Here is a 26,487-nt window from a genome sequence, read left to right on the forward strand (position 1 = left end):
TAACATACAGCACTTAGATATGTTTATAGTGAAACCAAGTATACATTTATTTAAAAAAGCATAGAGATTCAAGTAATAAGAAGTATTGTAAACCTATGGTTATATATAAAACAGAATCATAACACACATTATAGGGCCTAGATTTAATTAACAAGATACTCTCATGTCTTGCTCACCCAATATCCTCACAGCGTTTTACAGCCAAGCTGGCTGTGATTCTCCTTTCATGAGACAGACATGGTGCCAGGTTGGCTTCTAGGTGAAGAAGTGCCATCCAACACTGGAATCTAAGATATACCTAAACATGTTTTTGTTTTTAATTCAAAAGCTGGACATTCCCCTGCTGTTTGTTTTGTACTGTAAACTTCCTCTCCTGTAGATTCACTTTCTTATTTATCTTATGACTCAGTATGCAAATAGGCATGCATTCAGAGACATACAATAAATTACCAGACAGGGAGATGGGTGCCTGCTACCTGAAGGTGTTCTCCTGTCTGAAAGGAACATTTCCAAGGTATGTCATTGTCAGGTGATCTGCCTTAACTCCAAGACTGTAAAAACATAAATTTTAGTATAGATACATAACTCCTTAAATATTATCCATGCATATATTTTGCAATGATGAAAATGGCCAGTGGGCCACTGGTTCTTGGCAGAGACCTCACATGCCACCCTTCAGTGAACTGTTATGCACATATCTGAACCCCTATGCACCCCTTATGCCCTCTGTCAGTTAGCACTAAGAGGTCCCTGGATCACAGCAACTCATTTTAGAAAGTGCTTCTGATCTTTCAATCATTTTTTAATGTAACACGATGTACCTGGATGGGGAAGGGATTGAACCCAGGAACTCTTCATTTAAAAACATGAGATATTACTGCCTGAGCTAAAAGACTTAACTTGAATGGTGCAGCCAACTCATAAATCTCTGTGATCCTGCCACTGAAGGGGACAGAGAACGACACTTTAAGTATTGCTTATGCCTCCTGGCTGGGGGCATATATCCCAAGCTTTGGAGGTCCTGCACAGCTGAAATCCTGGTATAAGTCACCACTTGAAACATGACATCCCTAGGTCAATCATAAGCAGCAGGGACTGGACCTGAAATTCTAGATCTAAAAGGTAGTAAAGACTGCTTTTAGATGAGTGGTCCCAGGTTCAGTTGCCACCATCAACCCATCCAGGGGGACGGCATTCCATGAAGTTGTTGTTCTAGATTTGTAGCCATAGCTACTGGATATATTCAGAGAAGCAGGTCTTGGCATCAGTTGCATCACTGAGAGGCAGGACTCTGCCTAGACCAAGGCTGTCCATACTTCATGACACTAGTGGCTACATTGGTGATATGCAGCATCCGGGTACCAGCAACAAATGTATATAGGCATTTTACTCCTAGGGGAATTCTGTGCCAAAAAATTCAGCACCAAAAATTTCAAAATTCTGCATATTTTATTTGTCAAAATACATTACAGAACATAAAAAAAAAAGTAGAAGGTCATTTTAAAGGAAAGTCACACACATGAAAGTCATACAATTTTGCTAATCATTATCCTGGACCTGGCTGGGTACTTTGGGAAGTGCTTCGTTCTGATTGTCCTGACATGTTTTATTTGCCCTCAAAGTATTTTTTTTATCGGTAAAATAAATCCTGAGCTGTCATCGAACCCCACCGTGCCACTTTGGCACAGGAAAAAAGTGAGAAATCACTTAGATCTTCCTAGGCTGAGGATTCCCTTACTGTCATTTACTATAAGGCTCCTTTACATCACTCTGGCAATGTAGGGGCCTTAAAACTTTCCCAGGTTTTATGCTTCTGGGGAATTTGCTGAGAATGGGAAGAGTTAACTAACAACAGGAACAATAACAATGTTACTACGTAGGCAGGCTGCTACATTTCTGCCTCAGAGAATGAGATCAGTTAACTCAGGCAGGCTGCTACATTTCTGCCCCTAGCCTGCCTCGTGCATAATAAAAAGCCCTACCCTTCCATGCCAAGAAGCTGCAGGAGTCTGTCCCTCTCGCTCGCTTATTGGCACACATGCGCATACGCCCAGTCCTGCCCCACCACCATGATCAACCATGCAGGCACGCATGCCCAGCCCCCTTTCCCCCATCTGAGGCTGCTCCAGGCACGCTGAGCTGCCAAGGAAGAGGCGCATGTCCCCCGGCAGATTTTTTTTGGTTTTTCTGCACGGGGGCACAGAAAAATGCAGGCCATATGAATTCTGCGCCCCTGCAGGGGCACAGAATTCTCTCAGGAGTAATGTTTACATACATTTGAACACCTGGCTATTTTTGTATGTACCATACTTGTACCTGTCTTGGTAGCTGCTTGTTTGAATTTTTCTTCAGCAATACAATCCTGTATTTGTTCACACTTGGCCTCACCTTGCAGTTATAGGGACAGGCCAAGCAGGGGTGGCAGCAAGCAGTCCCGACAATTTACTCCAGGCCACCAACACCACCCTGAACCCCCACACTAAACCCAACAACTGAAATTAAACCCACAGTATTACAGCCCACAGGAGACTAGACCATTATGTGCCGCAGGCAGAGAATAGGAGGGACCAAGGTGCACCAGTGCCTGAGGCCCCCAGTGTGACCAAAAGAACCCCTGTATTCACACCCTACACATTTCTGTAATAACCTTTGTATAAAATATGCCTTGTGAGGTATCATTTGAAAACTAACCCCTCACTGGTCAATAATATAATGGTGAAATGTATGTAGCAATATTATGTGTAAAGTTATGAAATCTCTCTGTATGATGTTTTTAGCATATGTTCAAAACCACACAGCCCTGCCCCGGCAGAATTATCCTGAATGAGGAAATGTGTGTTTATCTCAATTTATATATACACAGTAAACAAGGTCCTTGAGACTGCAGGGAGAGGAGATGGCAGGAGACAAAGCAGATTTGCATTGCAGCAAACACAGGTGAGAAGAAAGAGCATGGAGTCTCCTTCACCAACAGACTCCGTATCACCTTCTTTACTGTTTGAATAATCTTTACTTTGAAGGGTAACCCTTAAAAAGAATCCATATCAATGGTTAATTGGACTATGAAAGAAAGGGAGAGAAAACCCCAAGCATGCTCTCTCTCTCTTTCACTTAAGACGACAACGGAATGAGTCCTTCAACTTTAAGGGGAGATCCTGACCCACAAATTTGGTCAGTCATGTTGCTAGGAACATGTGGTAATGATTTTACCTTGAACTAAGTCTAGCTTATTAAGTTTTAGCTACTAGAAAGCATTTTATCTTTATTTCCCTTGTAGTCATTTCTGACTTTAATACCTGATACTTAAATTCACTTAAAACCTCTCTGTGGCGGGTTTTGTACCTCATCAACCCCTTTGATGGGGGGGGGGCAAGGGGTAACCCCACCTCTCTGCGTCTATGCTGGTTCTACTACCCCTCTGGTAGTCAGTACTGTGGGGCCTAATGGCCAGAGCCCATATAACTCCTCTTCCCCTAGTGGGATAGCGCAGCCTAGCAGCCGGAGTCCATATACTACGCACCTACAGCAGTGTGGCCCAATGGCCAGAGTCCCTCTATGTCCTTTGGGATAAGGGGGGAGGGGTCGAGTGACTATGTCATCAAAGGGGGGGCGGTTAGTGACCCCTGGTGGGGGAGCTCAGGCCCACGGCCCTGCCAGTGGTGGAGTGATCTGCCATGGGGTCAGCGGGGAATCTGACGGAAACATGCTGACCTCACAGTGGTGGGAGGTACCACTCCCTTACCTTCCCTGGGTCACTTCCCACCAGTTCTCCAACAGCAGTAGTCCCTGTGGCATCGGGGCCTCCAGGTTCCTCAGCACCCAACACTCCCTGGGGTTTCAATGGCTGCGAGCCTCTGGTCCCAGTTCCTGGCTCCTCAGCTCTTCCCGGTAAGGGCTGTAACTGATCCTGGACTGCAGCCTCTGCTGATCATCCTTCCTCCTCGGCCGTCTGCCCCAACTGAGCAGCTCTGCAGGCTTTTATACCTGACTTCCGGTTGGAGCATGCCCAGCAGAGCCTCAGTGGCATGGCTTTCTCTGCTAGGAGGGAAGGGTTAACCCTCTCAGTCCCAGTGTGGGTCCGGTCCGCCCTGTCACACTCTCTTTATAGTTAAATAAACTTGCTTTATTTTTTAATCTCAGAGAATCCAATGGTGTGTTCAAACTGGATTGTTTGGCAACACCAGTTAAAGTAGCAAAGTGTTGAATACTGATCCTTTACAGGGCAATGGATCTTTAATATCTGATCTGTTCAGGAGTGGGCTGGACAGCACAGAGCACACATACTGGGGAAAATTTGGGACTGGGAGTGTGTTGGGATCACCCTGAAAGTAGTAACCCAGGCTGGTGGAAGTCAGAGGGTGACTGGTGTGTTGCTGACAAGCTGATTGGGTCAGAGTTGCTGGACCAGGCTACAGCTATGCACAGACGCTCAGGGTACGACCTGCAACCAAGTATTGCGAGAGGCACCCAAGGTGGCAGCGCAGGCAGTGGCACAACCCCCACCGATCTGGATTTTGCCTCTAGGAGGCGACACCTACAATGGCAGGGGAATGGCGGTCTCAACGGTTTTGGCAAAAGTGGGCATTTGCCCCATTTGCTGTTGCCGACTTGATCAGTTGGCAAGAGCAAATGGGACAAATGCCGACTTTTGTGAAAAAAAAGTGGAATGCGGTGAGGAGGAACATGCGGGGGGGGGGGGGAGCAGCAATGTCAACCCTGTGCAGGGATCATGTGGGGGGGAAGAGGGGGCAGGTAGGGCTCCAGTAAGCAGTGACCCCAACCTCATGCAGGGGTGGAGAGCAGAGTTTGGGTGAGCAGTGACCCCAGGCATGTGCAGGGGGCGGGGGAGGGGAAGGGAGGGCTCAGGTGAGCAGCGACACAAGACCAATCCTTGCTCAGGGGGCAGGTACGGCTCGGGCGAGCGGCTCCAGCCAGCCCTGCAGGGAGTAGGGGGGGACTCCAGCAAGAAGCTCAGGCCAGCCCCATGCAGGGGGGGAAGAGGAGGGCTTGGGTCAGCCCCGTGTGGTGTCCCGTTTTCCCTTTGGGAAATATGGTCACCCTACTTTGCTGGCATAAGAACCGAGCAGGCAGCAACCTGATACTGCTGCCACCAAGCTTACAAGCCGGCCAGCTGCTCCCTTCAGCAATTGGGTGGGCCAGCCAATCAGGCAGTCCTACCACAACCCAGCTCAGCTCATTAATCTGCCAGCAGGGTAGGCTAGTTAGTCCTCAGGCTCAGCTGAAGGAGTTCACTCCTGACATCCAGAATCTCACCCTTCTAATGGATAGAAACCTTCTTCTAATTTCCAGCCTGAATTTGTTCATGACTAGTTTATATCCATTTATTCTTGTGCCAACAGTGTCTTTTAGCTTAAATAGCTCTTCATCCTCCCTGATGTATTTATAGAGAGCAATCATATCCTCTCTTTTGCTAGACTACTTTTTTTTTTGCTAGACTAAGCAAGCCTTCTTTTGCTAGACTAAGCCAAGCTCTTCCAGTTTCCTCTTACAAGATTCTCCATTCCCCTGATCATCCTAGGAGCTCTTCTCTGCATCTTTTACAGTTAAAAATAATCTTTCTTGAAATATGGGTGACCAGAATTGTGCATAGTATTCCAAATTAGTTTGTATCAGTGCCTTGTACAGCCACCTGGTGGCTGACCTTTGTGACTTTGTCCGCACCCACAACTATTTCACATTTGGGGACAATATACACCTTCAAGTCAGCGGCACTGCTATGGGTACCCGCATGGCCCCACAGTATGCCAACATTTTTATGGCTGACTTAGAACTACACTTCCTCAGCTCTCGTCCCCTAACACCCCTACTCTACTTGCGCTACATTGATGACATCTTCATCATGGAAAAGAAGCCCTTGAGGAATTTCACCATGATTTCAACAATTTCCATCCCACCATCAACCTCAGCCTAGACCAATCCATACAAGTGGTCCATTTCCTGGACACTACTGTGCTAATAAGCAATGGTCACATAAACACCACCCTACACCAGAAAACTACTGACCGCTATACTTACCTACATGCCTCCAGCTTCCATCCAGGACACACCACACAATCCATTGTGTATAGCCAAGCTCTAAGATACAACCGCATTTGCGCCAATCCCTCTGACAGAGACAAACACCCACAAGATCGCTATCAACCATTCTTAAAACTACGGTACCCACCTGCTGAAGTGAAAAAACAGATTGACAGAGCCAGAAGAGTACCCAGAAGTCACCTACTACAGGACAGGCCCAACAAAGAAAATAACAGAACACCACTAGCTGTCACCTTCAGCCCCCAACTAAAACCTCTCCAGTGCATCATCAAAGATTTACAGCCTATCCTGAAAAATGATCCCTCACTCTCACAGATCTTGGGAGACAGACCAGTCCTCGCTTACAGACAGCCCCCCAACCTGAAGCAAATACTCACCAGCAACCACACACCACACAACAAAAACACTAACCCAAAGCCCGATGACGATTCTGTCCACATATTTATTCAAGTGACACCATCATAGGACCTAACCACATTAGCCACACCATCAGGGGCTCATTCACCTGCACATCTACCAATGTGATATATGCCATCATGTGCCAGCAATGTCCCTCTGCCATGTACATTGGCCAAACCAGATAGTCTCTACGCAAAAGGATAAATGGACACAAATCTGACATCAGGAATCATAACATTCAAAAACCGGTAGGAGAACACTTCAACCTCTCTGGCCACTCAGTAAAAGATTTAAGGGTGGCAATTTTGCAACAGAAAAGCTTCAAAAACAGACTCCAACGAGAAACTGCTGAGCTTGAATTAATATGCAAACTAGATACCATTAACTTGGGTTTGAATAGAGACTGGGAGTGGCTGGGTTATTACACATATTGAATCAATTTCCCTAAGTTAAGTATCCTCACACCTTCTTGTCAACTGTCTAAATGGGCCACCTTGATTATCACTACAAAAGTTTTTTTTTCCCTCCTGCTGATAATAGCGCATCTTAACTAATTATCCTCTCACAGTTTGTATGGTAACTTCCAACTTATCTGTATGTGTATATATATATATATAGATCTTACTATATGTTCCATTCTATGCATCCGATGAAGTGGGCTGTAGCCCACGAAAACTTATGCTCTAATAAATTTGTTAGTCTCTAAGGTGCCACAAGTACTCCTGTTCTTATAGTGGCCTGAATGTTTCTCTGTCTCTACTGGAAATGCCTCGCCTGATACATCCTAAATTGCATTTGCCTTTTTCATACTGCATCACATTCATGGCTCATAGTCATCCTGTGATCAACCCACACACGCAGGTCTCTCTCCTCTGTCACTTCCAACTGATGCTTGTAGTGTAGCAGAAATTCTTATTGTTACACCCTAGGTGCATGACCTTGTACTTTGTACCATTGAATTTGTACCATTTCTGTCACTCCAGTCTTCAAGGTCATCCAGATTGTCCTGTATAATTTTCTGGTCCTCTGTACTGATGATGCCTCCCAACTTTTAATTATCAGCAAATTTCATTAACACTCTCCTACTTTTTGTGCCAATGTCATTAATAAAAACATTAAATAAGATTGGTCCCCAAACCAATCTTTGAGGAACTCCTCTAATTACCTCCCTGCAGCCCAATAATTCACCTTTCAGAACAACCTGTTGCCTTCTCCTCTTTAGCCAGTTTCTTATCCACCTTACAATTCTTGTACTGATCTCCATCTCCCTAATTTAGCTAATAATTTCCCATATGATACCATGGCAAGTATCATGGGTCCAAGTCCAAGTACATGAGATCTACTGCACTTCCCTTACCTAAAATATCAATTAGTCTGGCACGATCCGCCTTTCAAGAACCCATATTGCATTACATCCCCTTTACCACTTACCCTCCATTAATTTAATTATTTTTTCCTTCACAATTTGTTCTAGCGCCTTGCATACTACTGAGGTCAGACTAACAGGTTTTTAATTGTCCAGATCACTTTTTCCCCCCTTTCTTAAATATAGGTACAACATTAGCTATTCTCCAGTCATATGGTACTATCCCTGAATATATAAATGTATTAAAAATCCTTGCTACTGGACTAGTAATCTCAAATACCAATTCTTTCAGTATTCTGGGCTGGAAATTATCTGGTCCTCCTCCAATTTGAGCTCATTAATATCTTTAAGTTTTTCTTCCACCTCAGACATGGTAATTTCCATTTCTAGACACTTATTTCCATTAGCCATACTGCCTCCATGCACATGTTCCATGTTATCATCCTTACTGAAAATCAAGGCAAAGTGTTCATTTAGTTTCTGGGCAACATTTTGGAAGGGTGCATGGTTATAGTAGGGATGGGTATGAAGGATGTGAATCATGATGAAACACTTAAGGGACTGTAGAGGAAAAGAACGTGGCTTGAATAGCTAGCAGCTCACTTCCAGATTCTGTTGTGTTTTGTTAAAGGTTAGGCTTAGTGTCCTCCTTCCATAGTTCTAACCATGCTTAATCCCAGTGAGCCGGGGGCATAAAAGAACCAGTAAGGTCTTTTCTGCATGGTGCGAACATCTCTACTAATCTAGCAAATATAATTTGGTGAAGAAACAATCAAAGGTTCCAAGACAGAACTTTATTAAAATCTTTGAACATTCAGAAACTTTTTTTATGGTTGTGGCATTTTTCAACCTTCCTTCCGCCAGTTATACTTCCACATGCATCATTGGAGGGTAGGATATCATAGACCTAAGAGGTGGAAGAGACTTGACTGATCATTAGTCCAAAGAATTGCAACACTATCTCAACTGAGCATTCCTAGGGCCTGTATACCAGATCCTGTGGTTCTCAAGCTCTCAGACTGACCAACACAACCAGTGATGCCTGGTGTCACCTGTGTCCTGGCTTGGACTAAGTAGTCATGGAAAGGCCTGCTAACTGCAAAGTATAATATTCTCTGGTGATTATGATAACAATATCACCACATTACTATGAAACTTGCATGTTATGATGGGATTATTTTGTGGCTTTGTGCAGCTCCATTCCTTTATGAAGAAACCTTACTCCAGCTAAAGGCTGAGGAACTCTACCCTAAGGGGATAATGGCCCAGTGACAAGACTGCATGTAGAAAAGGGAAGTCTGGGCACATGGCAGCATTCAGATAGTGTGCGCTTGAGGTGGAGGGAACTGACTGTGTACCTTTAACCAGAAAAACAGGATCCTGCTACAGCTGAAGTTTCAAGATTGCTCAGAGCATCCTCCATGGTGGTTTTTGTTCGAAGCTTGCTTGCTGCAGGCTGTTAGTCATCCTCCCGCAAGGCACAGCATGTCACTTACAAAGGCCACAAGAAGTCTGCTGCCCACACTCAGTCCAAAGGGAGTGAGTCGGTGGCCAGATGCTGCATAAATGCATAGGGAACATCAGGCCACAATTGCTAAACAAACTCCTTTCCCTCAGAATTCCTTACAAGTTATGGTCTCTTGTTTGTGTTTAACTTTTATCTGTCCCAGGGAGAAGACCTGAAATCACATGGGGAAATCCTTATCCATGTAAAACAGAAGCTGAAAACTAAATCAGCTGACAACAGTTAAGGGTAGGATGACCAGATGTCCTGATTTTATAGGGACAGTCCTGATATTCGGCTCCTATTACCTCCCTACCCCCGTCCTGATTTTTCACACTTGCTGTCTGGTCACCAGGGGAAATATACAATGTTTAAAGACTTTTGAACAGCAGCAGCAAAGTGCAGAAAGAGAGAGGAAGTCCTTCTCAGAAGGGAAGAGGCTAAACTAAAAAGGGGAAAGGCTATCGATCTGATCTGCTGAAAACTTCACTGTTCCCTATTGCAGTGTGGTCACACCTGGGGCTAGTTCTAATTCTTGAAAAGGTTTAATTTGGTCTGCCTTCTTGCAGAAGACTTAAAAACTGGACGGGACTCAATGAGACACCACAGAAGCTTTCCTATACCCCACCCAGTAAAAGACTAATTCAGAGAGAGCCTTTTAAATGTTACTATTTCATATTGCTCAGAGGCTCACTACTCTTGGTGAGTGCATGACTATCCAACTGAGCATCCAGCGTAGCTGCAGTATCTAGGTGCTACTACACTTCTTGTCCTCTCCTTTTCTGCCTTATTTTATATAATTTTAGGTAAACACTGGCTGATACTTTAGGAAATGCACAAGTTGGCGGAATATTTTACATTAAACATAGCTCTCCCTTCTCATCTTTTTTTCACGTTTTGTCCATGTGCTGCTGCTGTATGAACAGCCAATGGTTGAGTGATGGGATTGTGAGAGATAAATGGTCACAAAGGACTTTGCAATTTATGAAGGGAGAGAACTTGGTTTCTGCTGCTCCAATCCCCCAAATCCTTATCACTTGAGTTAAAGGACAATTTCCTTTTATCATCTGTAATGGTATTAAGGCTTATGACACTCACACTTGAACAAGCGTGGCATCACTTCCAATAGCGGACAGTGGTGCACACACAACAACCTTACACAAAAGGGAATACTGTTGTCCAGTAGTATATTTGGCAATGAATTCTGAAACCAATTCAAAAAGATCTTATGCAGCTACACCTTGCTATCTTTAAAACGAGACATCATCTACATCAAAACTGGCGGAGGAACGGCAAAGCCGTAAAGCAGAAATCCCATAAAGTCAATCACAGTTTGCAGGACTAAGGACCTTACATTTTGGCCCATAGAATAGTTGAATATGTAATCCAAAAAAGCCTTAGGATGAATAATAGTTTATGTACCCATTGTAACTTTAACAGCTCCCACAACCACTTTTCCTTTGCACTTACTGGCAAATTTCAGTGATTTAAGCATTGTAAAAAAACTTAATTTAAATGCCTTAAATTTTAATTACAAGATTGAACAATAGCAAGCCGGTAGGAACTGTAGGGAGTCATAAGAATCACAATGATATGGCTCACTGGCTATAAAAAAAAAAGAGACCAGACCAAATACTCAGGGCATGCATAGCAATTAATGGTCAAAGCTTTGGTGTTCCCTGATACGCAAAGTGTTCTGTACAAAATGCTAGCACTGAACATTCACAGGACAGGATTTGCTAAGGAAACCTAAAAGTGAGCAGAAAAAATTGTCCTAAATACAGCCCTTTTTATGCTCCTTTTCACTGGGCTTGACCTCCAAGGCAGAAACTTGCAGCACAGCGTTAGGAAGATACTTCTGCCAAACCCTCGGACTTGGTAAACAGCCAACACTCTAGCATCACAGCCCTGGAAGTCAGCGGCAGAGCGGGAGGCGAGCAGTGGCGTTCCTGTCATTCCAAAGTGCCTTGTGGGGGAAAAGGCTGAGATTAGCGTGTGGCTCTTAAACAAGGAAAAGGGGAAGGGGACACGGATGTGGACAAGTGGTGCTGGCTTGCAAGCCCCGAACAGCATCCACAGGAGCTGGTAGATGTGTCGCTTTAGTTCCCTAGCTGAGGATTTCTTTCCTCCCGTCAGTGCTTCACTGAGGTGAAAAAAAATATTTTTGGAAACTCCGCTGGTAGCGGCACCCTCCTGTAAACGTACAACGAAGTGTGTTGGCGTGGGAAGGAAAAGCAAACGTCACGTGGCTGGTGGCTGCCAGGGGGTGCTGGGAAGGCCAAAGCACAACGGGGTTCAAACCGGAGTTAGCCAAGCTCCCGGGGGCCAGGTCCATCAGCGGCTGCTAGCCAGGGCGGGCAGGGAGGCAAGCCCGTGCACCGGGCGCCCCGTAACCCCCGAGTGCCGGAGGCTGGGCCTGGGGCACTGGCCGGGCCATTCCCTCCGAAGCGCCAGGCCCCGGCCCCTCGCGCAGCTCGAGGGACCCTGGGGCCGGGCCAGAGCGACTGGGGCCGTGAGCGGCCATCGCCGGCGGCCGCGGCTCACTGCGGACCCCCCTGAGGAGACAAAGGCGGGAAGACGGAGCCGCCCACTCGTCAGCAGCCGCTTAACGGCCGCACGCTCCCGCGCACGCGCAGCTCCACTTCGCTCCTCAGTTCAGCAGCTGGTAAACAAACAGCCGGCGGCCCTCGACCTGCGCATGCGCCCGCGCACCGGAACGCAGTCATTTCCCTCCTCCCACGCTCTCGCGGGCGGCGCAGGCGCTGTTGAGCGATTCGTGCCGCGCCCGGAGGGGGAAGGGAAATGGTTTGCAAGAAGCCCCGCCCACTTCTGGGAAACCACAGGCCCCCTCCGCCCAATGAAAGCCGAGAGCTGGGGCGGCGGACCAAGTAAATCTCTCGTAGCGCCAGGGGGCGGGAGCGGTTATCGCTTCCGAACCGGCAGCGTGGGGCTGGAAGGAGTGTGCGCGCTGATTGGCTCGTGGGCTGGAGGGGGCGGGCCTAGAATGCGGGGCAGGGCGGTTGGGCGGGGCCGCAGCCCCGTGGGGGCGTGGGCAGCGGGCTACAGTCTGCGGCTATTGGGCGGCGGGCCCCGGGGCGTGGCCAGGCAGGTGCCGTGGCAGATGCGGCCCCCAGCCCTGAACTTCTCAGGCGCCGTGGAGGGACCCTGAGGGGTCGCGCCGGGTTCGAGGCCCCCGCACGGACCGGAGCGGGTAGGTGAGCGCGGAGCGTGGCGGCCGCTGGCCCCTCCCCCGCTGCGGGGCCGTGGGGCGCGTCCCCGCTCCTCCCCCGCTGCGGGGCCCTGCCGCTCCCCCCCCCCCCCCAGCACCCTGCGGCCCTGCCCCGCGCGGGGCGCTGCCCCCGGGCCGTGCCCGCGCCCCGCCCCGGCGGCAGCAGCGGGCAGGGCCCCTTCTCCGGGGCGCCCGGCGCTGGCTGCCCACAGCGGGGCCGGGGGTCGCCGCCCGCCCCCGGCTGACGCGCGGGGCCGCGGAGCTCCCCGGGCGGGCTCGGGAGCGGGCCGGCTCCTGCAGGGGGCGCTGGTTCCCCGCGGGGCCGCCGAGGGGGCCATGCGGGCGGTGGCGAGGGGGCTCGGAGCAGGCCCCCCAGCCGGAGCCCGGTCGCGGCGGGGCTGGGGCGAGCGGCGTCTTTGCCGCGGCCTGGCCGGAGAGCGAGCCCCGCAAACGTGGCTCCCGTCGGGCAGCGTCAGCAATCCGGCTTGCGGCGTCCTGCTGCTGGCTGCGCTCGGCGTTGTAAGCGCGTTCAGCCGCCCGAGCGCTGCTAAAGTAACTCGCCTGAGTCAGGCCAAGTTCCTGTGCCGGAAATCCGAGCTGTTCCCCGTACTAAATGGACTTCCTCAGCCTGGACCTTTGCATCAGCAACCGTGTTTGTTTGAACTTGTTAAATTAAACTCTCCCTTCTTTTAAGGGGGACCTGTGGCACCTTGGAGACTAACGTGGAGACCTTAGAGACGGCATGCAGCCGGTGAAGTGAGCTGTAGCCCACGAAAGCTCATGCTCAGATAACTGGGTTGGTTTCTAAGGTGCCGCAAGTCTTCCTTTTCTTTTTGCGGATACAGACTAACACGGCTGCTACCCTGAAACCTGTCTCTTATTTTAGTCTCTTACAGTTTGACATGAATGGCTTTGCCAGTAATAGCTGATATCCAGAATGTTTTGAGAGTAACCCTGACCTATGGTATTAGCAAAACACCAACTTCATTCATTCAGGGGAGTGTTGAAAGAGCGGCAGATTTCTAATAGCTCTGAAATTTGTGTGTATGTATTATACCTTAACTAAATACTTAATGTTGCTATCACTGAACTCTGTTCTGTTCCTCTGGATTCTACCTGTGTGTTGTCCAACCCAAACATCTTCACATCTATTGTCAACTTTGTGAAATATTTTAGCAAATTAACAATTGTTTCATGAAACATTATTGAAAAACATAGTATTCCTAAGTGATCTCATTATTGACTAATATGCATTTTCAGTCTAGAATAAAGGAGTCTTGAATTCAATTGAACCTGCTGTTTCTTTTCCATGTGCTCTGGTGAGAGCTTCAGAGGAGGCCTAAAGAGACGTTTTAAGCTTAGATGGTATTTTTCTACTAGTGAGCAGACTTTCCCTTTTGATTTTTTGAAGTAACTTGCTTCCTGCCTGCTCTGCTTTTCACAGCAAAGAAGCGCTCCTAATACGTTAGGAGATTAAATTGCAGACTTTGGTGTTTTGATTGGGAGTTGCTAGGTGCAGAGCTACAAAAGCTATCCTTTACAATGGGGAGGGGAGGAGAGAATGAGGCAGAGACCTTGAGATCAGCCAATCAAAATATACAATGAATAAGATCTGAAGTTCAGTTTAACTGCCTGTTTACTCACCACTCATTATCTGACCATATCACTTCTCTTTAAAACAATTTTTTTTTTTGGCAAAAGGTTAAAATACTACTTTGCTGATTAATAAGTCACTGCTGCGGTTGATTTCAGATGCTTCCTGTCTGTTTCATCTTAATATCAGTTAAGCTGGAAACATACATGCACTACCATGCATGAGTTGAAAGCGGCAGCAAGAAATTGATGTCCATAAACAACTTGCAAATTGCTTTTTAAACCGGATTTCCGAGCCCTCATACAAGTGATTTCTTTTGTCTATACACAGTGTGAGTCTGCATATGGATGTCTCCAAATCCTAATTTCAAATTAATCTGAGCATCAAAAGTGCTATACATTTTTATATTAACATTTAACTATCTTAAAACTAATGGCTGTGCAATTATCATAACTGACAACTCATTTGAAAAAATTGCGCTACTAAGTGATAGCTTTCACGAGAAGCCAAGTCTCTCTGAATAGCATACTGTTACTTTAACCTTTTAGTAGCAACAGCTGTGTGGAAGGAGAGGCCAGGTTTTTTGTACAAAATTGTTGGGATTCTTCATTTTTGTATTTGGCATCTTGATACCATGGTGATGATGGGTGCCCTAGAAAGACCTAAATGGCTCTCGATTATAGAATCTCAGGGTTGGAAGGGACCTCAGGAGGTCATCTACTCCAACCCCCTGCTCAAAGCAGGACCAATCCCCAATTTTTGCCCCAGATCCCTAAATGGCACCCTCAAAGATTGAACTCACAACCCTGGGTTTAGCAGGCCATTGCTCAAACCACTGAGCTATCCCTCCCCTATACATCCTTAAAATATTACTGTTTGACTAATAGTATTTTTCTCAGATTGGACATTGAAACTAAATGAGTCAGTTTGACTTTCTGGGTCTCATTCACCATTACGATGTTGTTTGGGTTCACAAGATTAAAGGGAAATATTTAAATGAAGCTTATATGGAAATGCTTCGATCTCTACTAAGCTTAGTAAAAGCATTTAAGTGAGAGCTGATTTCCTGTTGATATTACAAAATATGTCCTGTAAGGGCCTGGGGGAGAAGTAGCATGGTTGGTGTAGATGGGACCAAACCATTTTACTGTGTCTTCTGGTATTGGATTGTACAATATTTATAATATTTGGTGACCGTTTAGTCCTGTCTACGCAGAAAATATTGAATTATTGTAACATAGGACATAGATGGGAATGTCTCTTTTTTAAATACCATCTTATTTTAAGTTGGGGATATAATTGCAAATAAGTTTGCTTGAGAAATGGCTTTTTAAAAAATGAGGTCAGGATGTTGTGTTGGACTACTGGATCGTGAACATGGATGGAGATGTACAAACAACTAAACTTCACTGAAAATCTTGTCTAGATTGATGCTTACTAACTTGCAGCTTCTATGAGAGTTATTTACAAAATGCTTTGCAAACATTAACTCAGCTAACTTGAACGAAATGGGTACATATGAAGATATGTCATATTTGGGCAAATAGTTTTAGCGAATCTCATCCCATTTCAGTAATATGAAAAGAACATCATTAGGAGGTAGTTTGGGCCCTAGACATAAGTAAGTGTGTGGAATTAAAGATAGACATATTTAAGCATTTTTTAAAAAATGCTTAAAGTTTTAAATCCAAACAAATGTTTCCCCACAGCATTGCATTACATTGCAGCATTGTAGTGGTACATGACACTATTATTTCTAATTACTATTACTATTCTAGTTCATTAATCACTCTGAAGTGTAAAAAGTAAGCAGAATAAATGATACTTACTTTTTGAAAACTTTTGGGGCTTAATTGAAGATATTAACATGAGGAAAGCTATTTTAATATGACTTTTTAAGCTTGATAATGATTCATTAAAATAGTAGACTGTTTTGCATAGGAGCACTTGCCAATCCATTATGGACCAATTAACCTTCTCTGGTCTGTATAGATATTCTTGTCTGTGGAAGGAAAAGTGTAGTGCAAGAGGTGGGGGAACCTTCTCTAGAAGGATAACAAGTTATTTAACTCTCACTGCTTTCAGTCATCAAACAGCAAGTTTCTGTACAAAGCCTACATTTAACTCCATCAGGTACCCAAGATTTCCAGAAATCATCTTTTTGCTGATACTGACCTTAAAGTTGCAAATAAATTGTTGGAGGAATGTTCTCTGTATTCTAAACATGTTTCTTAATCCATTCTGGGACAAACTGAAACTTCCCCATGCTGACTGACTCTGCTAGTTAACAACCAACCACAGAGCTATGCTGCCATAATATGGCTTAAACTGACAAGGAAATAAACAGAACTATCTTAATTTCAATTCCATTGAAACATGGGCAGTGAAGGAAGTCTATGTATACCAACCAAATGAAGTAAGGAAAAGATGGCAGAAAAAGTCATTTATAAGCTTTAATGGAGGCATAATACATTTTTAAGAACTGTGTCAGAGTTGATAATGCACTTTTTGCATGATGGAATTGGCATCTTGTAGTTCTGTATGAAATTCTCAGCTCCCCAGAGCATTCTCTATTCTAATGTTTTTCTGTTGGACCTATAACTTTCCACAAGTGCTGTTCTCCTTGTGGAAGCTGTGATGTAGGTAAGGGATTATACAGGCTCAAGTATTTTTTACCATCTTGTTGTCTAACGTCTCAGACATTTGAGCTTTGGACTACTCTTCGCTTCCTCAGTTGCTGCCTGTGGTGGGAGTGCACTTTTTGGGAATTACAGGTCCCAAAACAACCTTAGCGTAGGCAAAGTCTAGGGGATGGGAATGTAGCGTTCCCTGTTGGTGTGATGTGTAAATTCCTGGCTCCATCCTGCAGTTGTGAAGCTTCATTTTTGGTGGCCAGGTATAGGTCAGCAAAGTAATATTGCTAAGACTTTTTAATTGCATGTTCTAATAAACCAAAAGCAGCTTTTGGGTGACCTGAGTTAAATGCATAGCTTATAAAACTCATCTCCCAGAGGCATTTATTTATTTCAAACAATATCAGTCTGAAACAGTTGTTGAACATTATAGCTATACATTTCTTCTAATAGCCTTAGATTTTTTTTAAAGTAGTCCTCTTAAATGTATAAATTAACTTAGGCCAGAACTCCCAAATGGCAAAATATAGGTTGCCTGACTGCCCTGACAAAGTGCTGACTAGAACCCTTCCAAAATAGCAATTGGCAGGGGAGATTTGGCCTTCACAGCAACTGATTAAGAGCAGGTTTAATGTGCTATAGACCTTTCAGACTTTGAAATGCTTTGATCTGGTTCTCCCTTGCCTAGCTATAAATCTAGCTCTTACATAAAGTTTTTTAAGTTTAAAATCACAGTAAGTGTGTTTGTCTGAAGTGACAAAGTCCCTGCCCCAAAGAGCTTCCAGTCTAAGTAGACAATGTTCAGATGAAGAACTGGAGTGGATGAGTGGTGCATCAAAAAAGCAAAGTGATCAAAGCTGGGGTTTTAACAGAGCTGAAGGGATTTGAGCAGTCTGTTCCCTTTGAACTTCAGTGGCATTTGGGTGCCTAATTCCTTTAGGCTCCTGAAAAATTCCATCCTGTGTGTTTGTGTGGCAGGTGTCCTGGTCCAATATGGCAACTGTTTCTGTGTCTGAGGTTATTTGGGGAAAGAGTCTCTGAAGCCATCTGAAGTCTTCTTCAGTGCTGTACGATAACTTTCAATTTGCTGTTCATATGAGGGAAGGTAGACTATGGCTAAGTCTTTGCTGCCAAAAAAGGTGTGGTTTTTTACAGTGAGATAGCTAACATGCGTCAGTTATCTTGCTGTAAAATCTTAGTGGAGACAAGGTGCAATTAGTTTTTAACTATGATGGAGTTAAGTGAGGTCAACTGCAGGTAGGTGGTATAGTGTTCGCATCTCCTAGCTCTGTTTCTATGTGGCTGCCCCCCTGTGATTTCTTCATTTTCATGGGCCTGTTTTTTCAGAGCAAGTCTTCGTGGTCAGGCAGGGAAGAAATCTGGAAGTGTTTAAATTTAGCTTAATCCTTGAGTTTGACTTTTGGGAGAGGGTGGTGGGGGAGATGAAGTTTTGAAATTAAAGAAGCAATTTCATTAATGAAACAGGGAACCCCTGTCTTAACTGCAGAATATAGTCCTAATAAATGTTGCATTTCTGTCTCACTTTTCTTTCTCACCAGCTAGAGTATGTAGTGACAACCTCAGGGGAATGTGATGGCCGCTGCAGTGGTAGGGTATCACCCTGATGGACAACCAGCAACGCTGCCCCATTATGGGGAGCCCTGGAGCAAACTTCTCTTTAATGTCTGTTCAGAGCCCACAGGACCTTGGCCCAGATCCTCAAAGGTATTTAGGCACCTAACTCCCTAACTGATTTCAATTAGTTAGGTGCCGAAATACCTTTCAGGATCTAAGCCTTTTTCTCTAAAAATCTAACTGAAAAAAGCTGTGTGCCAAGAGGTGGTAAGTGCCTGCAACCAAATCAATAAGAGTTGTGGATAGTTGGCACCTTTCGGGATTAACACTTCCAACTGTGTGTAGAACAGAGTTTACATATTTGGGAAGGGTTGAATCTGCTGGGATTGGAACCTGTGGTTCCAGGGAATGTTGTGGTTATAAACATGATGGCCAATCCTTTTTATTCAGTCTCCCATTTCCAACTCATATCTGTGAGAATTCCCACAACTTAGTTGTCCTTAGTTGGAAACTGAGATTAGCATTATAATTTGAGGTAACAAACTCATCCAGATTTTTGATTTTTACTCCTTCACAGCCCTGTTGACTTGAATCATGTATTAAGTTGACTCTACGGTGAATTTAATAGAGTCTTGTTTACACTAGCTACATGGGATTTCTATTAAGACTGGTATTTCTCCTTTTTAATTTACACACAAAATAAGTCTTCCTTGCACTGACCTGAATGTCAGTATATCTGTGTGATTCCCTTCCATTTCAAGGGAACCAAGAGGTTGTGATGGTTCAGTCTCCCTAAATGTATTTAACAAAACTGAGGTGCAGTTTTTGGGAATGATACTGATGTTTTAGCTTGTATATTTTTTGGGGGGGGGGAGGTAGGGTTCAAAGATCTCTCTGGGTCTTGTGGGGGTGAGGGAAAGGCAAGGAGAGAGTCTGAGGTAAGTTTATTGCAAATAAGGAGAGTGTGAATTCGAGAATAGCTCTGAACTTGTCTACTAGGTCACTGGTGGTTTGAGTCAGTCATTTGGCAGGCTGACTCTGCTGCTCCGGGAGATTAGTTCACAGCACTTGGACTTGAAATAATTTCTGTAGGGAAGAGGCAGAGGGGAGTTAGTGTAGTGAGAAGGATTCTGTCACCAGCACATCTTTCTCACAGCAGCTGTTCTGTGCTCAATTAGCCTCTGAATGTGGTCGTTGTTGACTTATCTTGTCTACCTGCCAGGCTGTTAGGTGCTTATTTGCTAACCACACAAGCATGTGCACTTGGGGCCAAACAATTCATTTCTTTTTTAAGGTGGCCCTGTAGGCACTGATCCTGAGAGGTGCTAAGCACCCTCAGTGCTCCTTCCAAGATCATACCTGTAGTCGCCAGGGGCATGTTTAGATTAAGTTCTGTTACCCCAGACAGTGACCAGCAAAATCAGAGTCTGAGCACTGTGATACTCAATAAGCTGATGAACATGCACTTGGAATAGTCCTGTTTCTGCTTTTACTGGTTTTATTCAAACATCATTTTTTCCTGTCTTACATTTTGTGGAGGGGGGGGGAGCATGGGACTTATAATATTCATCTGTCTACACTTACTATAAGAATCTGAATTTTCACAAGCTGTTTAATAAAAGAAGCAGTTACTTTAAGATCTCGCTTTTACTGGTGGATGGATTGGAATGAGGAAATGACTCATGACAGGCAAGGAATAAGCTAGAGCATACTTTCCTCTTTTTAACACACACAACTCAACAAACTCAAACTCCCTCCCCCTCTAAAACAAACAAACCAACCACCCTTAACACACAAACTGTAAGAAAAAAATTCGAAGATGGTAGGCAGTGCAGGGGAGAGAACAGCCAGGAATACTACTTGACCATTTCAAAGGTACAGGTTGTAAGGGGATGTGCAGAGAATATGGAAGCTGCAGATCCACCTGATAAATCATTCAGGAAACAGAGTGGATTTGAGTGACCATTCCATCTTTAAAAGGATGGGGCTTTTAAATAATTATGCTTGATTTACTTTTTGTAGTTAGGCCACATGAATATGAGATGAAGGAAAAATCTTCAGTCTTAACCTAGATTTTAGATCTCATCTTGTGTCTCTGACCTAGTGGTAAGAGCAGGGAAATGGGACCCAGGATGCCAGAGTTCTGTTCACAGCTCCCAGGTAGTTCTGTGTGACCTGGGGGAACATATGGTGCCACCAAAATCTAAGCTATTCCTTGCTTCATGTGGATGTTCAAACTTAATTGTTTGAGACTCTTGAATAAAAGAATCTACAGAAGGATAAAATATTATAACAAGGGTTTTTTTATGCAGTGTCTTTGTGAACCTATGAAATGGCCGTGATGGAAATTGCATGCCAAGGAGCTCCTGACCCCACCATCGGGCACCAGAAGGAGCTTTCTGCTAATAAAGGGCTGAGTGAAACAGTGAGTGAGAAGCAGAGCAGTGTTTGCAAAGTAGAAGATTCAGAGAAAGTTGCCTTCCACAGTCAATGGAAGATCCTGAAAGATGTGATCACCAAAGGAACAGCAAAAGAAGAGACAGAAGGGGGTTCTGCATCCATTTCTATCATCGCCCAGGCTGAATGTGAGTTGCACAGCTTTTTGTTGAGGGGAGTAGGTAGTGCAGTGGGGTATTTCACTAGCTTTGCATCTCTGGAGAGCTGGGTTCACATCTGTCTTTGTGATTGTAGGCAAGGTGAATTTGGTGATCGTTTTCCAGTTCCCATTTACCCACGTCACCAGACCTTTGACTATTTTGGCAGTCTCTGCTGAATAAAGACCAAGTAATGGAATAGCAGGGTGGTTACAGGCCATGACTAAGGGGTATTCTCAGAGCTGCATAAGGTTGCTCCTGCAGCAGCAACTACCCACACTGTAGTCCCAAGCCAGGGCCATTGGTCCCTGATTTTATGACCAGCAATGAACATTCTATGGCAGTAAGTTCTGAGTTTCGTGAAAATTCCAGAAGATGCAAGGGGAGGAAAGAACTGGAGGGAAGATTCCTAGTGTTTGGGGAGTGTTTGATCTCAGAAAAAATACTATAGCTCTTCATGATATGTCATAACTAGGGATCCTAGTGTTCCATGGTGAACCCACCCCCCAAATTCTTCAATTTAAAAAAAAAACAAGTCTGTATGGGGGTGGGTTTTTTGCGATTTAAAACAAAATCTGTCAGCAGGAACCCTGATGCCCAGGGCTGTCAGCATTAATTCCCCATATTCCTGTGTGCATGCTGATGGCACAGAGTTCTACTATAACGTTTTTATTTTTTTCACAAAATGTAAAAACACAAATTCTGTGTTTTCCTGTGGTAAACTGATTTATAAGATCCCTGGTCATGACCAATATGGTGACTTTCCTGGATTACGGTTTGGTTCAGCAAGATGTTGCCACTGTCTCCTTGTTCAGACACTTTCTGCCATCAGTGGAAACTATGTAATATTTAAGCTTTATGATGATCTTGTTTTCTCTCATACAGGTGAGAACAGCCAGGAGTTCAGCCCCACCTTTTCAGAAAGGCCTTTCATAGCTGATAGTAAACGTTACAGGTGAGAGGCCTTTTAAAACAGTTATATATCCATGTAGTACTTACTGGTCTCACATCACTCTACTTCAGTGGTGCCCCTTTGTATACTGCTACAGTTTATTTAAAGAAACTCTGTTTAGAATTGATGAACTCTTTTTTTTCCCTAAGGAGTGTGGGGAACTTGCAATACTTTTTTACCCAGGTAACTTTCCCAGGTAACTTTCTCTCTTTACGTTTGCATCACATACTGTCCTGTGACATACTGCCCCACAAAGCATGTTGAGGGCTATGTGTTTAGCTGTCTTGCAGTCATCCTTGTTCATCCCTAGGATCTTGATTCTTTCCCAGTGAACATTTACACACAATCACCCTGAGGGTGGGAGCTGAAAGACCCTTTTAGTTTAGGTCCATGGGTTGGAGGAAGAAAGTTCATGCTAAGGGACATATCTTTTCAGTCTTGTCTGACTGAAGAATGTCTCTTCAGCCAGGTTCATGCATTCTTCCCCATGTCTTCCTCTGGAAAGCAGTGGGAGGCTGGATTGGCTGGTGGGGGCAATGATAACACAAGGAGCAGGTCTGCGTCCTGTTCCGTGGAAACCGCAGGAAGAGCAAGGTGGGCGGAGAAGGACCCACACCTATAAGTCTGGTGTTGCAGGACTCTGGATTACTGGCACTGCTACAGAGGGGGAAAGAAAAGAGGAAGGGTGGCAGAGAAAGGCAGGAGAGGGTAATAGAAGGGCAGGGAGCAGCAGCCACAGGAGGGGGAAGTGGAACTTTGGGGCCCTTCTGCCTTGGCTGGGATGAGGAGCAGCAGTAGCTTGATGGGGAGCTTGGAAGCCGAGTTCAGCGCTGATGGTGTCGGCGAAAGGGGTTGTTGCTTTGGAGTAAGATGGTGGGGCTTAGTTACCTGTGGCTAATCAGGCATAAGCTTCCTCATTTTCAGCAAGTGCCCAGCTTCCTCTTAGTCCTGCAAAACAAGTTTCGGTCTGGATTGCTTTGATATGGGCTTAAGGGCACCACAGACCAGATGAAAGCTTCCAGGGGAGTGGATCTGATTCATAGAATATCAGGGTTGGAAGGGACCTAAGGAGGTCATCCAGTCCAACCCCCTGCTCAAAGCAGGACCAATCCCCAACTAAATCATCCCAGCCAGGGCTTTGTCAAGCCGAACCTTAAAAATATACAGGGCTGTATGCTTGACACTTCTGTTTTATACCCACTGCTGCCTTGCCTTCCGCTAGAACGGTAGATGTTTTCCTCTATGCCAGCAACCTTTGAAAAAGTGCAAATTGTGCTGTCACATAATTTAATCTCTTAAGTGTGTAAAAAGTACAATGAAACATGTACAATGCTTAGTGCTACCATCTTGTCATGAGCTTAGCACCCACAACTCGGCTGCTAAACCAGCTAAATGTGCAGAGATAGAAGAGATTTCTGGGAATGATTGAAAAAGCTGTGAAAAACTCGACGGGTACTGCATAAAGAGTAATAAGGGCAGGTGGCTACACTGCTTGGACCAATACATGATACTTAACATCTAAAACTGGAAATGCTTTGTGAGGAGCAGTCTCACTACTTCTCCTGGCACTGCTGTTTCTAGGGAACAGGACATAGACCTGTTAGATGAAAACAAACAACTTCTGATGGCCATTGACTAATGAATGACTAATAAAGCAAATATTTGTCTTCTGAAAGATAAATCTCTGGGTGGTGCTGGTTTGCATAGCTATGCTTTACTAGGAAAGCAATCTTAGTTTTACAGTAGCAGTCATCACAGACTTAGAGGTTTTTGGCTTAGATTTTGACTACTCTGTTAAACAATTGGTCCAGATCCTTTCTTTAACTCTAAATTTGCTTTTTAAAATGTCAGTAAAGATCTTTGTTCTAAGCACACTTACAGGTTTCTTTTAATTCTTTAAATAAGAGAAATTGTGAACTTAATAATTAAACATTCATGCAATACACAGCTAGTCTGTGCCAATAACGCAACTTGGCAATGATTTTTACTGCCAGTGGCTCCAACAGTCTCCCCTCCAGGGCCTTGCCAATCTGTACCTTCCAAAATACATTGACAATGTCTTTTAGTGGGCCCAGTGCTGTCTACCTTCTTTCATGATATCTTTTTCCTGTGTAATGCCAAATATGCTGCTGCATTTGTAACTTTTCCTGCTGAGAAAGCAATACTGGTAATGTCCATTCCTGTCTGGTTTTGTTTTATTGGCAGTGATCAGCCCGGGAAGATGTGCGCCTGTTTCTCATATTAAAATGTGTCCTTTGCTTTTCTTGTTGGTAGCCGGTCAGACAGTCTTGATCAAATCCCCAACAATGTGGCCCATGCTACAGAAGGGAAAATGGCACCAGCCTTCTGGAGGTCAAGGCATCATGGTAAAGGCAGGAAGAAACGTCGCAAGAAAAGATCCAGGGTCAGAATACAAACACTGGCCTCTGCTAAGCAAGGGCCCAGAACTCCAGAACAGGAAAGTTGTACACCGATCCCAGTCCAGGTGAGACACAAAAGCTCAGCCCCATGGGTTGGGAGGGAAAATCATAGGAGTAATATAATTCTTTGATGGTGATTGGTTTGAATTTTGAGACTGGATTTTATTGTTAGAGTTCCTGTCTAACTCTCTTCCTCTTGTGTTCCAGGAGGATGAAACTCACCAAAACACACTCTTCAGTAACAGCTCCTGTTTTTCAGAACCTTGCAAGGACTCAATTTGTGATCAGATACCATTTGAGAAACCTAGAAAAGTTCTGCTCGCAGGCAAACTCCATTCGCTAAGGAACCTGCACAGACCAGAACTGCACAAGTTGATAAGCCCAGTACAGTGCCTGAACCATGTTTGGAAGCTACACTGTCAGGGTGACTTTGTGCCTCAGCCAGAGACCCTCCATCCCTTCCCTTACAACAGATTGCCCCCTTGCTTCCCCGTGCTGGACAGTCCTCTTTGTGCCATGAAACACAATCCTCTGGAGACTTATCTCCTTGATGATCGGGCCTGTGTGAATGGTGAGCGTCACTTGTCTGGCCTAAGCTTAGAACACAGCTTCCCAAAATGTGTCAGCCAGTCCGTGGAAACCAACTTGGACAAACTTTCTGTGGAAGAATATTTGGTGGATGCTCTTAAGGGGAGTGTGAGTCTCGGTGAGCCGCAGAATTTAGCCAGCCTGGCCAAGACGTGGAGAGGAGGTGGTCTGGATTTGAAGGAGCCATTTCGAGAGACAGATGACAATGAGGGGGTGCTGCTTACTGAGGTGATACTTATGGCCTAGTACTTGGGCTGACATAGTGGCAGGCAGTGTGTCCATCTCTGTTTTAGTAGGACTGTGAATTTACACATCTAAATGCCTTAGTGATGCAGGGGAAAGACTCCCGTAGAGTTAACTCATAAAGATTGAGTCATATCTGTAGTGGTGTAAATTCTCCTATAGTGTGTGCGTGAATTTAAGCAGTACTCTAACTCATGCAGTCTGCAATGTCCTTTATAGTTCCATGTGGCTTAAAATGCCTCAGTGAGAGCCATCAAGAGCTCAGTTTAGTGAGTGTTTATAGTAGGAAGAGGTTTGGTGCATAGCCAGTCTTCAAAGATTTCCTTTGTTTAATTTTTCAGTGGTAAAAGGGCCATATGAGTGAATAGGTAATAAGCTTTTATTTTCCATGTGCAATTTGCAATTTATTTTGAATCCAGTGGTCAGAGGGTTGATAAGCTGCACCGGTGAGATTTTTCCCTTGCACCTGCAAACCCCGCTTTTGTTCCATGTACCAACAAGCTGGGTGATTACACAGCTAAATACCCATTGCATAGGCAGGGCTTCCTGGGGCAACGGAAGCACATGTAAATCATGCAAACACAAAATATCCACCTGCTTCTACTTCTGGATCTTGTCGCACTAGCTGTTACAGCAATGTCCAGTGCGTGCATTGCATTGCTCAGCCTGTGGAAAGAACAGCCTTTAAAAGATGGGCTAGTTATTTACAAATCTTTAGGCCTCCAGGGGATAGCTCATTTTTTCTTTAGGATGGAGGGATAGTCATTTGGATCCCAGAGACCCAACCAGTGACCCAAGAAATCTAGACGGAGCAGGAGGGGAGGGCTTGTTAAAGGCAAGAATTGAAAATCCCAGCCCAGAGTTACTTCTGAGTGATTCTGGGACCCTTAACTCTTCTAGTTTCTTTTGAAAATCCCAGCTCTTTGCTCTGTCTTAGACTTGACACAGCTGATTGGCAGCCATGTTCCTGCATACTTGCTTCATCTTGTCTTTACTTCTAATTCTTAGAAACTAAAGCCAGTGGACTATGAATACCGAGAAGAGGTTCACTGGACCAAGTGCCATGACTCTCTGGGCGTTGGCTCTTTTGGGGAAGTGTACAAAATAGAGGACAAACAGACTGGATTTCAGTGCGCTGCCAAAAAGGTAACTTAAGAAAACAAAGGAAAGCTTGATATGTCCAATAAAAGAAGGCACAAAGAAAGTAAAAGCTGGGTCTGTTTTCATTCCAACTCCCAAGGACTATAGGTATCTCTCTTATGAGAGTCTGTGCTATTGAGGCTGTGCATCCAAGGGCAAACTGCAAAGCATTGGTATGGAAACACCAAAC

At 44.9% G+C, this 26,487-nt stretch overlaps 1 protein-coding gene and 1 long non-coding RNA gene across 5 annotated transcripts in view; one reads left to right on the forward strand and one right to left on the reverse strand.

Annotated features, from left to right (window-relative positions):
• Positions 1–7,559: 7,559 nt before the first annotated feature.
• LOC140903860 (uncharacterized) lies at positions 7,560–12,063 on the reverse strand. The gene is made up of 2 exons (XR_012156352.1): positions 9,184–12,063; positions 7,560–8,732 (listed from the first exon to the last, which is right to left on the reverse strand). It is a non-coding gene; the product is annotated as an uncharacterized lncRNA (long non-coding RNA).
• A 361-nt stretch (positions 12,064–12,424) lies between these two features.
• The window catches only part of MAP3K14 (mitogen-activated protein kinase kinase kinase 14), a 29,597-nt gene continuing 15,534 nt past the window's right edge, over positions 12,425–26,487 (forward strand). The window contains exons 1-7 of one of the 4 annotated variants that reach the window (XM_073326046.1): positions 12,425–12,544; positions 13,445–13,602; positions 20,673–20,945; positions 21,840–21,909; positions 24,181–24,391; positions 24,534–25,142; positions 26,166–26,303. In XM_073326046.1, the coding sequence (XP_073182147.1) occupies positions 20,693–20,945; positions 21,840–21,909; positions 24,181–24,391; positions 24,534–25,142; positions 26,166–26,303 (1,281 nt within the window). In that variant the 5' untranslated portion in view covers positions 12,425–12,544; positions 13,445–13,602; positions 20,673–20,692. The remainder of the gene's footprint in view (positions 12,545–13,444; positions 13,603–20,672; positions 20,946–21,839; positions 21,910–24,180; positions 24,392–24,533; positions 25,143–26,165; positions 26,304–26,487) is intronic. The other 3 variants (XM_073326045.1, XM_073326044.1, XM_073326043.1) reach the window with 3 other exon arrangements.

This window comes from Lepidochelys kempii, chromosome 27, assembly GCF_965140265.1.
Source record: "Lepidochelys kempii isolate rLepKem1 chromosome 27, rLepKem1.hap2, whole genome shotgun sequence".
NCBI lineage: Eukaryota > Metazoa > Chordata > Testudines > Cheloniidae > Lepidochelys > Lepidochelys kempii.